The following is an 11320-nucleotide window of genomic DNA, read 5'->3' as shown; positions in this document are numbered from 1 at the left end:
TCCTGGGCTATTTTCAGATGCCTGGTGATGTTAAAAGGCAAAACATGGGTCAAATTATGGCAAGATTTTATAAGGTCAGTAATGCCAGAATCCATCACAGATGCAGTACAGTGGCAAGACTGATGTCATGAAAAAGGTTTTAGATTTAGATCCCTGGTTCTACCATTTACCAGTGACCTCAATTTGTAAGAATTGTTTATCATTCCTAATGCTGGGATGGTTTCTTTTCTGCAGTTCTACCTCAAAGGTTAGTGGATGAAAGGATAGTGTGAGGATCAAATGAGCTGATATCATGTTATATAAGTATTTTAAACTCTAAAATGGTGATTGTTCAACCTGTATGACTCACTGGAAAAACAGAGATAAAATCTAATGTGGTTACTTCTTGACTAAAAGGGGGATGTGAAATGAAATGAAATATGTTTCATTGGTTGAGAGATTCCAAAAGGAGTCGAGAGGTCACTCTGGTGGGCACTCTTGTGCACAATATAGACAAACCTTTTTAGGTTCTAATGACTTGGAATAGCTAGCAGTAAATACCTGAAACTGTCAAATTACAACCCAGAACCCTTGAATCTTGAAGACAATTGTATAAAAATGTAGCTTATGAGGGGTGACAATGTGATTGGGAAAGTGATACGGACCACACTCCCCTTTGCCCATTATGGATGGATGAGTAGAAAAATGGGGGTTAAAAAATAGGCACCCAGTGTTCCTTATTACTTTAATTGTTCTTTCCTTTTTCACTTTAATTTTTATTCTTATTATTTTTTGTGTGCATGGTAATGAAAATGTTCAAAAATTAATTTTGGTGATGAACACACAACTATATAATGGTACTGTGAATAATTGATTATATGCTTTGTATAACTGCATATTTTTTAAAAAATAAAAGGTCTAAAAATATAAATGAACACCTTCACTGAAGCCATTTGACAGGGCAGTGCCTTCCCCAAAATCTCCCAGCCCTGGCACCAGCTCCCTGCTCACCAGCACCTCTCCCAGCTCCAGTGCTCTTTCCCTGTGCACTGGCAGGCCACTGGATCAGAGAGCCCCCCTCTGAAGATGGGCATGCACCCCATCTGGCCACATCCCTGGACTTCACTGCTTTGGACTGGGAGGCCCCAGGCTCTGGCTGATAGTCTACCATGGGCCCTGATCTCCTGTAGGGGATGAGAGCATTGTGGGCTGAATCAGCAGTTCCCACACACCTGTGAGGTGACTGGGTTGACTTCAACTGATCCAATGGATCAGGGAGTCACTAGACAGGGAGGTTTGCAGAGGGAGGGCTCACCTCCTACCACAATCTGTAAGGCACACTCTATGCACACACCCCACAAAACCCCCAAGTGATAGCCCAGAAAAAAACTCTAATGTGGTTGGTAGTAGTGATTCACAAATGCAGTGATTCTCAAGTTGCAGTTTCATATCTCCAGAGATATGAAAGAGCCTCCAACTGATTCTGAGGGGACCCTGTTCTTACCTTTGAAAATCCTTACTCTAGCATACTCTTAAAGTATTGTCTTAATAAGGAACATCTGGCATTTGAAACATGTGCAATGAAAATACTTGGTACAGAAATTGCAGGTTGGCCATGACAGCTATAGTCCAATTACAGTGCTTTGTAATTTGGATCACAGCTATCTTTCCAAATGTGTAACCAAAACACTGTCATTTAAATTACAAATTTCATCTCCTCAGTATGTTTGCTCTATTGACAACAAGCCAGAGCACCTCTGCTTCCTCTTCCTTCCCCAGATCTGGCTTTCACGGAGATGAAGAACTCCTCAGTGGTGACCGAGTTCATCCTGTTGGGAATCCCACAAATAGAAGGCCTGGAGTCTGTACTCTTTTTCCTGTTCCTGCTCTTCTATGCTTGCACCCTGCTGGGAAATTTGTCTATCCTTGTGGCTGTTATTTTTTCATCTCGCCTTCACACTCCCATGTATTTCTTCCTGGGGAACCTGTCTGTGTTTGATATGGGCTTTTCCTCTGTGACCTGTCCCAAAATGCTGCTCTACCTTATAGGACAGAGTCGAGTCATCTGCTACAAGGACTGTGTTTCCCAGCTCTTTTTCTTCCATTTCCTTGGGAGCATTGAGTGCTTCCTGTATACTGTGATGGCCTATGACCGCTTCACTGCCATCTGTTATCCTCTGCAGTACTCAGTCATCATGAATCCTAGAATCTGTGTGGGCCTGGCTGTGGGTACCTGGCTGTTAGGATGTATTCATTCAAGTATCTTGACTTCCCTCACCTTCACCTTGCCATACTGTGGTCCCAATGAAGTGGATAACTTCTTCTGTGATATCCCAGCACTCTTGCCCTTGGCCTGTGCTGATACATCCCTAGCCCAGAGAATGAGCTTCACCAATGTTGGCTTAGTATCTCTTGTGTGTTTTTTCCTAATCCTCATATCCTACATTCAAATCACAGTCTCCATCTTGAGTATTCATTCAACTGAGGGCCGTCACCGTGCCTTCTCCACCTGCAGTGCCCACCTCATTGCCATCCTCTGTGCCTATGGGCCCATTATCACTGTCTACCTGCAGCCCACACCCAAACCCATGCTGGGGACAGTGGTTCAAATTATGATGAATCTGGTGGGACCAATGCTGAACCCTCTGATCTATACCTTGAGGAATAAGGAAGTGAAGTTAGCCTTGAAAATATTATTGTACAGGACAGGACACATTTCTGAGATTGCATAAGAATGGATGGCTGAGTGGATTACCTAGATTTCACTCTGCCCCAACATATGAAATTTCATTTTGTAATTCTCAGATGTAACAATGACTTTGATGTCTCAATGCATTCTGAAAGGCATGGACCACCGTTATCACAATGCTTTACCTTTCTGTGTATTTCATTTTTTTGTATTACATAGGTTCTCCCTCCCTACCCCATGCTTCAAGAATTATAACATAGTGGTCTTTAGTTTGCCTTTCTTCTGTGGAGAACCACTTGACATGGAATTAGGGTCTTTCCCATCACACCATTTGCTCATCTTGTCTTGTTTATTTCTCTCCAAACTATGAGGGAGACTGTGTCTGTGAGTAAAAGCAATTAGTAGAAGAGATTTTTAATAACTGATTGAGAGAGTGATAGAATCTTCTCTATTTAATATTAGGCATACTGAATGTTATAGGAAAGATTAAGTGTTTTCTTTTTCCTTCCTGACTGTCTAGAAAGGAAATGACAAAAAGCTCTGCCCTCCATCCCATGCTTGGCTTCATGCCTGATCTCACTGTTTGAAAGTCCTAAAGCAAATAAATTTAACTACAGTTGTCTAAAGAAGGTGAAAGATACCATAACTAGAATCCTACAACTGGGTCTGTTTCCATTTTAGGACCAGCCATTAGTGGGGTTTTATTATAATAAGCAGTTTTATCAGGCCAGGTTATTGGATAAAGCCAATGGTTTCTCAATCACTGAAGGCTTCAAGGCTTCTGTGTTAGGTACTGTTATTGAGAACTACCCTTTTGTCTACTTTATATATATTAGATTTCTGGACAGGATTCCATTTGGAAGTTTGAAATCTCAGGATTGTATGATTTCCATGGTACCTTATTGGTCTACAATATACGGGGTTACAATGTAGATATTTTTATGTTTGTTTCTATTCATAACTTTAAAGGTGTCATTTCTTCTTTAGCCCTTGAACCTTAATCACACCTCTTCACTGTTCAGTTGGGGTTGCTAGACTTGTTAAAGTTCAAAGGGCTTACTCCATTACCTGCCAAAGAATTCTGCTCCTCCTATTAAAAACAATTGCAAAGGAAACACTGATTAATATAATTGTCCTTGCATGATCTATTCATTTCTTGATATGAAATAAGATTTCTAAATATTGAATTTATCTATTTTGGTTCACAAATGGCTATACAGCAACTTTGAGGAAGATGCTGATTTGATCTGAAATGTGGTAGAAGGCAGAAATATTTTGAATTTCCCTGGATGCATTGCATCAACTGCCTAGAGAACATATAATTTTATTTCAACCCTTTGCATCTTTGATCAAAGTACTAAGAACTGTGTTATTAAAATTCCAACAAGGAAACCTCCTGATTTACTGTGAAATAACAAGTAAATTCAGCTCCACTGTCCTACTTTTTCATTCCCAAATACCCCTGGACATGACTCCCGAATACGAAAATTTCCTTCCAAAATTCTCTAAATCCTTGGATATATCAAGTTTATAAGTATTTTAAATAGCTTCAAATCACCTGGGCCTAAAGTCTCTGTCTTTGATTCAGTAATATGAAGATGATCACTTACAGTACCCTTATTACTTGTCAGATGTTATTCTAATGCCATAGAAAATTATCTCATTTAATCCTCAAAACAACCTCATGATAGTTGTGTTATTATCCCCACTTTATTGATAATTATCTAAGGCTTAGAGACAAGTTTCTTGATCAAGATTATATAGCTAAAATGTGACAGGGACAGAACATGAATCCAAGATTTTTGCTCTTAAATACTAAGAAAGACTTCTCCCCCAATGCTTAGAAATATTTCTAGTTAGTGAGAGATAAGATACTAAGAAGCACTTAACTTCATCCATGATAACCAAAGAAGCATAAAATATATAAGATAAGAGCATCTTTCATATCCTTTTAAAGGAAATGGTAACCATGGGGGTCAGTGGTGCATTGAACTCCAGGATATCAGTGGTGTAGGCACCCAGGATACTGGTTCCACAATGAGATAGGATGGGACAATGTATGTAGAACACAACCATAGAGAAGCAAGAAGAAGGGACCAAAGAGAAATAAGAAGTTCCACACCCTTCTCCCTGTGTCCTTCCAGAGGACATAAGTCACAGAAGAAGGTGCTTCAATATTTGATTGTATTGCCTGGGGAAACCTGCAAAGAGGAAAATGACTGAGAGTGTAAAAAGCAGCAAGAGCTGGAGAGCATGCTCTGTCCTCAACCAAACCCCCACCTGCACATCCTCCCATCACTGGCAATCTTCATCCCTTTTTTTACACAGCTTTCTGGACCATGTAAGGAGAGATTTTTATTGTTAATTTCTCAGCTGACCTGGGTCATGGACCTCTAGTCCAGCATCTCACAATCCTCCTTCTGAGCCACACTTGTTTTGCATCTAGCCTGGTGCATTCACCTTCTGAGGATTCTCAGAAACATCCCAAAGCACTCTGTTATTGGGGAAGGGAGCATCACACAAAAGATCTGAGAGCCCCTCCATGCCACCATGATGATTTCAAACTTACTCAAATTCCCAGAAGAATGGTATCAATGGGACTGCATTTTCCCTCTCATCCATTGCACTGATATATCTCTCTCTATACATATATATATACATATACCTTCCAATATATAAAACACTCTGCTGGGAAGCATGTCTTTTCAGGGTGTTGCAGGAGTCCAGGCTTTGATATGCATATATGGAAGGCATATGAGTCTTAAAGAAATACCACTTTCATGGGGAGCTGTGTCAATCTGCTGTTCTTTGGTCTCTGCTAAGGGGAAAATCTGTCAGAAAGTGAGGTGGGTGAGATTTGGTAACTTTTATGCACATGTTCCAAAAGTAAGATATGGAGGTCCCAGGTCTGAACTCTTAGAAGAGGTTTCTCCTCAGAGGATGGTCCTCACCCAACCTGTCCCCTTCTACACTTGACACACTCATGCTTTCAAGGAGGGATATGGACTTAAAATCTAGTCTCTGGGATGCTGGCCTCTGTAAATAGGCTCCCTTTGGGTGGCTTTTGAGAATATGGCTGAGCCTTACTTTCGACTCATTTGTGTGGATTCGCATGTTGTTACTTGGCCATCCAGAGTAACTGCCTTGAAAAAAGCAACTGCTTATCAGAGGTCCAGACTTCTTTATTAAGATAGCATCATGCATATTAATGACTCAACTCAGTAACATTTTAAGACAAAATGAAATATTGAAATCACATGTCACATCCATTTGTAAAGGAATGCAAATCCATTATAACAAGATCTCCTTTGTGTTTTATTGCTAGTTCAACTAAACCTGATTTCACTTACAGGTTCACAGGTTACATAACAATTAATTTTGATCCCATTTTTAAAGGTAGAAGCCTTTTGAAATTTAATTATGTTAGGTGTCATATTGATGAATGGTTAAGTAGGAAAATACTAATACCAGAGTAAAAGCTTCTATTTTACCACTCATTTATTCCATTACACTCTGGAGCTAGGCTTCCTCTGTTAATCTGTTGGAGGCAATTCAGTCACAACAGAAAAGCTCCTTTAGGTTCATTGTTCTGACATCTGAAAATAGATGTGGAGTTGCACAGTGAGTTTTAATTCCTCCTCTCTCTTTACTTCTTAATTAAAAACTAAATTTTCTATGGCAACTTCCCCTTTGCCTCTCTTCTCAATTGAACTGTTCCCTTTAGGGAATAAGGTAATTCATTTTGCACAGGGGAGCCAGATGTAGCAACTCCAAGGGGTTTCTTCCATTCCTTCCTTTTGGCTGCCTACAACAATCTGAAAATTCTTAAAGTAAAACAACTTTTATTTCAGGAATATTGAAAATCACTTTAAAAAATACAACATTCCCCAGATGTGTTTATTCAAATTATTCAATACTTTATTTTTGGAGCTTCCAGATTAGGAGACACATGGAGGCCTGAGGTCAGATCTGCCAAGGAAACAAAAAGCCCAGTCTAGACACTTCCCTAAAAGAGGAATTCACCAGTGTTCTTCCTAATGTAATGAAGCAAGAAAGAGGGACAGAAGATGTGGAGTGAATCTGAAAGTTTCCATAAGAGTGTATTCTCATTCATGCTGGTCAGGACATGTATTACAAAATATCTTACCTTTTACATGCCTGAAATATTGCCTTTAAAAAGTGAATTTTCTCACAATCATACATTCTCTCTGCAAATGAAAATACCCCTGGATATTACAGAGATCAGATAATATCTGGGATAATGAGATGATGGCTAAGAAAGAGATGTTTCTGTTTATTGATGTGGGGAGGGTCATCAAGAAGGCAGACATGAGGGTTTACAAATGCATTTTTCTGTAGATTTTGATTTGGCAAGAGTTCAGCCTGATGCCCTTAAATCTACATTCCCACAGCCACCCTTAAGAAGTTATCCAGCTGGTATTTATTAAATGCCTGTTGTGTAACAGATACTACTCTCATTGTTAAAACTACAAAGATAAATAAGGTCCCTGCCCTAAAAGAGTCCACCATTTGATGGTAGAATCAGAGATTACAGGTTTGCCCATAATAAAATGTGATAACAACAGAAAACATCTCTTTCTTGGAGTTTATCATATGCCAGGTATTATTCCTAAACACTTTAGTTATATTAACTCAATCCTCTCCACAATCTTATGAAGTAGTAGTGGTATCCCCATTTTGTACCTTGAAAGCCAAGACACAGAGAAGCAATTTGCCATGACAATAAGGTACAAAGCTAGGCTTAGACATCATGCATTCTTACTCCACTGTCCTTTCTTTTTAATAATTTCAATATACTGTCAGAACTATGAACAAAAAGAGCACAAGGTGAGTGACTATTTCTGCCCAGGAGTTTCTCAGAGGGCTTTTTAGAAAAGGGGTGGTTTTGATGAATGAACAGAGTGGGAAGATGAATTAATGCCAGACAAAGAGGGTGGGGAAGTGCACAGAAGCAGAGGGAAAGGGACTTCTTGTGAAAGCATGAGTATATGATGTGCATGCCATTTTCAGGGAAAACTATATTGGTAGAATGGAGGATGACTGGAGGTGAGAGCGGAAGTGAGGAGAAGAAACAGTAGGGAGAGAGAAGGACATGGTGGAAAGGAAATAATATTATTGGGTTTCACACTGTGAAGGACCCTCTATGTAAGACGGAGTCCTGATTACTCAGAGAGTTTACACATGATGTTTTTGTGTTCTGATTTGTAAAATAAATTATATAGACACTCTACCTCTATATGAAGCTATGAGGCAATGGAGGTTCAATAACACTGCGGACCCTGAGTTTGATCTAACTTGGCTGAGGTCATTTGCCAGTTCAGCCAGTGCCAAGCACAGAGTGGGAAGGGCACTTAATTAGCAGAATAGGGGAGGACTCTGCTCTCTTATACTCCCATGGGAAGTACTTAACACTTAACATCTGCTAATCTTTCAACCAGGCAGATGTAGGGTGTTCCATTTCAGCCACCTACCTCTATGATCCTTCTCCACAACTGAGCTCATGCACCAATTTCATTCTAGAACTGGGTCTGGATCAGAGATTTCCAGTTTCTCTGTCCTAAAATCTGTCAACTATACCATTTAGATTGTTCAAATGTTAGAGAATAATGTTCTATTTTGTTGTAATCCTAATGTAGAGTCATACATATCTTGGATGTTTACTTTTCCAAAGTTAAGCTAATCATGCTTAAGTCTCTGTGCATGCTACTCCTCATACTAGCTGCTGATAGTGACTAGAGATTGAGGAAAAAGTGACAGAGGATACTGTATCTCTCTTAAAATTTGCTCCCAACTCAAAACAACCACCATTATGAAGGTTCAGATAAAGAGATGTTATGTTTTATTGTGTGGAGAGTCTCACAGTCAGCAGGATGTGGTTTAAACTTACGCTCAAGACATAGGATCAGGAAGGTGCTGAGTATCTCAAAGTCATATGTTCACAAACCAAATGATCATTATCACTGTGGTTTTCTGCTTCCCAAATTCTCCAGACAGTGGTCTACATCCCTAGCTCTATTTATTCATCATCCCCAATTCTCTCTACTGCCACTGTTCTTTCTAGCAATCTACAAATAAGCAAATAAGAAGACTTAGATGAAGGGTCTCTGGACTCTTGGATTCCATGATGCTACCTTGTGATGGTTGCTCTTCACTCACTCAGATCTTTCTTGACACTGATTACTGCTGCAGGAGGTTTGCCCCATATTTCAGTATTTGATCACTCCTACAATAACCTTATGGAATGGGGTGACATTAAAAGGAATTGTCAATTAGATTTGGGTTAAATTATATTAGGAATGAATTTAAGGGTCAGATTTTTGTAGTTCATGAGTATTTCAAACATTTCTTTATTTTTTGAGCTTCTTTTCCTTTCAACTTCCACATAATCTTTTAGCTTTCTGAAATTTTATATTTCCTAACTGTGTTTGGTAAGACCCTTTGATTTTTAATTGTTTTTCAGTCATCTTTTACAATTAATTTATGGTTAAATAGTACAATATTAACTACCTTACTCATATTATCTAGGTGATTATGAGACATTTTGTTTTTGGATGCTGGATGATGAAGAAAATATCTATGGATGAATTTGGTTTATGTATGCCACAAAAGAAAGACAAGATTACCAGATTTTACTGAGTGTTGAAACTCCTAAATAGCAATCTGAAAATTTCCTTCTCTCTTGCATTATTTCTCTCCCCTTTCATTTATTTTTCTTTCAGTAATGGCTATACTTGATTCTTCTGAAGTGTAGGATCCTAAGTGAAAGTAAGGCAATGGACTGGTGGGGAATTGTGAAGGTTTTTGCACTATGGAGAGGGGATTTGCTTACACAAATTATTTTTGCAAGTTCATGTTTTGAAGCTGGGCTTGAGGTATTATGTTAACTTTCCCCATGATGCAGAGTTTATTGTGAGTTTTCTGAAGGTTGTTAAGCACATTAAACTGGTCTCAATCTTTGCTATGAGAGACAGAGTCCAGATACTAAAGTTTTTATATTAAAGAATGATAATGCATTTTAAATTGCTTTTATTTTTCAATTTATTATTGACACTATAGAAACCTAATAGTCCGACAGATAATGAATGCAATTAATTTGAGTGCAGAAACTTGAGCAACATTTCTGAGTTTGAGTGCAGATACTTGAGCCTAATTTGCATTTTCTATACTCTATGTTCCCTTTTCTATTCTTTCCCTATTGAGCTACTGTAGCCTATATTTCTTCTTCTTCCCAAATGTTTTCCTTATTCTCACTCTCTTTGTGCTTGTTCATAAACAATGCCAGGCCACAAGGAATATCTGATTGGTCTTAATCTTGGCTGCTACTTGCATAACTTTATTACATCAGTATACAGAACTGAGGAATTACTGTAGTGACAGGAGAAATGAGGCCCAGACCCCATGGTCATTTGTTGACTTGGCACAAACTACAGGGCTGAAGATACCGATTGCATCAGAGAGTCTTCCCCTCAGCCCTCCATGACTTCTAAAGACCCATTTTACACTACTTCAGAAGCACAGTGGTGGGACTGAAGCAGAAAGTGAGACTCCATGGTCAGAAGGAATTTCCCATGCAATATTGGAAAAAGACTTGAGATTCCTTCCCAGAGAGTGGCTTCCTGCTCAGGAGACAAGGAATCCAATTAAGTATAGTCAGTCCCAGAGTCACTGAGTTCACAGCCCAGACTCCAAGGAAGCCAATGGAGTGAGTTGGGTGCCACAGAAAACTGAGGATATAAACCTCACCATTATTCTGTCACCTGATATGTCAATATGCCAGGACAATGCTGGAGAAAGAACAGCTGATGCTGAGTAAGCTAACCAGGTTAAAATTGTTCTCTTCATGACTTCTAATGGTGACCTGGCCGTTATGCATTTCTCCCTAAACTCATGGACAGGGGGTCTGGGCTAACAAGAGATTCTATGAAGAAAAAGACCTGTAGTCATGTCCTGTATTCAGGTTATGGGAAAAATGGGAATAGTAATTCTACTTACCTCATATGGTTATTATAAAGATTCAATGGAAAAATGCCTTTAAAGCACTCAGTGCAGTGCCAAGAGTCTAGGAAACATTTAAGTAATATCAGCTATTTTTCCTGTCACAGAATCTTAAGGGTTTTAAGGAATATCTCATAACTCCCCCATCCTTTCAAATGAGGAATCTGAGGCCTAGAGAAAGGAGGTTATGGAGCCCAATGGCTACTAAACTATACAATCATTAATTATATGATTATTAATTAATGTACTAATTAAACTATATATCTATTCAATTTCTTTTATGAACTACCAATCTATTTTAAAATGTGTAATTTTATATTCATGATTAAATATTATATATTTTAAATTAAAAATAAGTAAATTTAGATGATATAATGTGTCCTTTCCTGTGATTTCTCATTTGAAATTTTACCTAGAAAGCAGTCAAATCTATTCCTGAATTGTAATGGCTATCTCAAAAAATATCTGTTTAATAAAGTTCTGAAGCATATTATTTCTTGAGGTCCTCTATGTGCTAGGATCTGTGAGAACACATACATAGCAAATTATAATTTATTTTGAAATCCAGATTAGATTTGTGGATTTCTTCTAACCAACTTCCACTAATAGGACCATAGAAACAGTAATCATTGAAGA

At 38.6% G+C, this 11320-nt stretch overlaps 1 protein-coding gene across 1 annotated transcript; it reads left to right on the top strand.

Moving 5' to 3' along the window:
• Window positions 1–1775: 1775 nt before the first annotated feature.
• On the top strand, window positions 1776–10892 carry LOC119520861 (putative olfactory receptor 10D3). The gene is made up of 2 exons (XM_037818741.1): window positions 1776–2677; window positions 10862–10892. The coding sequence occupies exons 1-2, from the start codon at window positions 1776–1778 to the stop codon at window positions 10890–10892; spliced, it is 933 nt and encodes a 310-aa protein (XP_037674669.1).
• Window positions 10893–11320: the final 428 nt, after the last annotated feature.

Source organism: Choloepus didactylus, chromosome 26 (genome assembly GCF_015220235.1).
Source record: "Choloepus didactylus isolate mChoDid1 chromosome 26, mChoDid1.pri, whole genome shotgun sequence".
Taxonomy (NCBI): Eukaryota; Metazoa; Chordata; class Mammalia; order Pilosa; family Megalonychidae; genus Choloepus; species Choloepus didactylus.
This window is presented reverse-complemented; position numbering and strand designations above follow the sequence as displayed.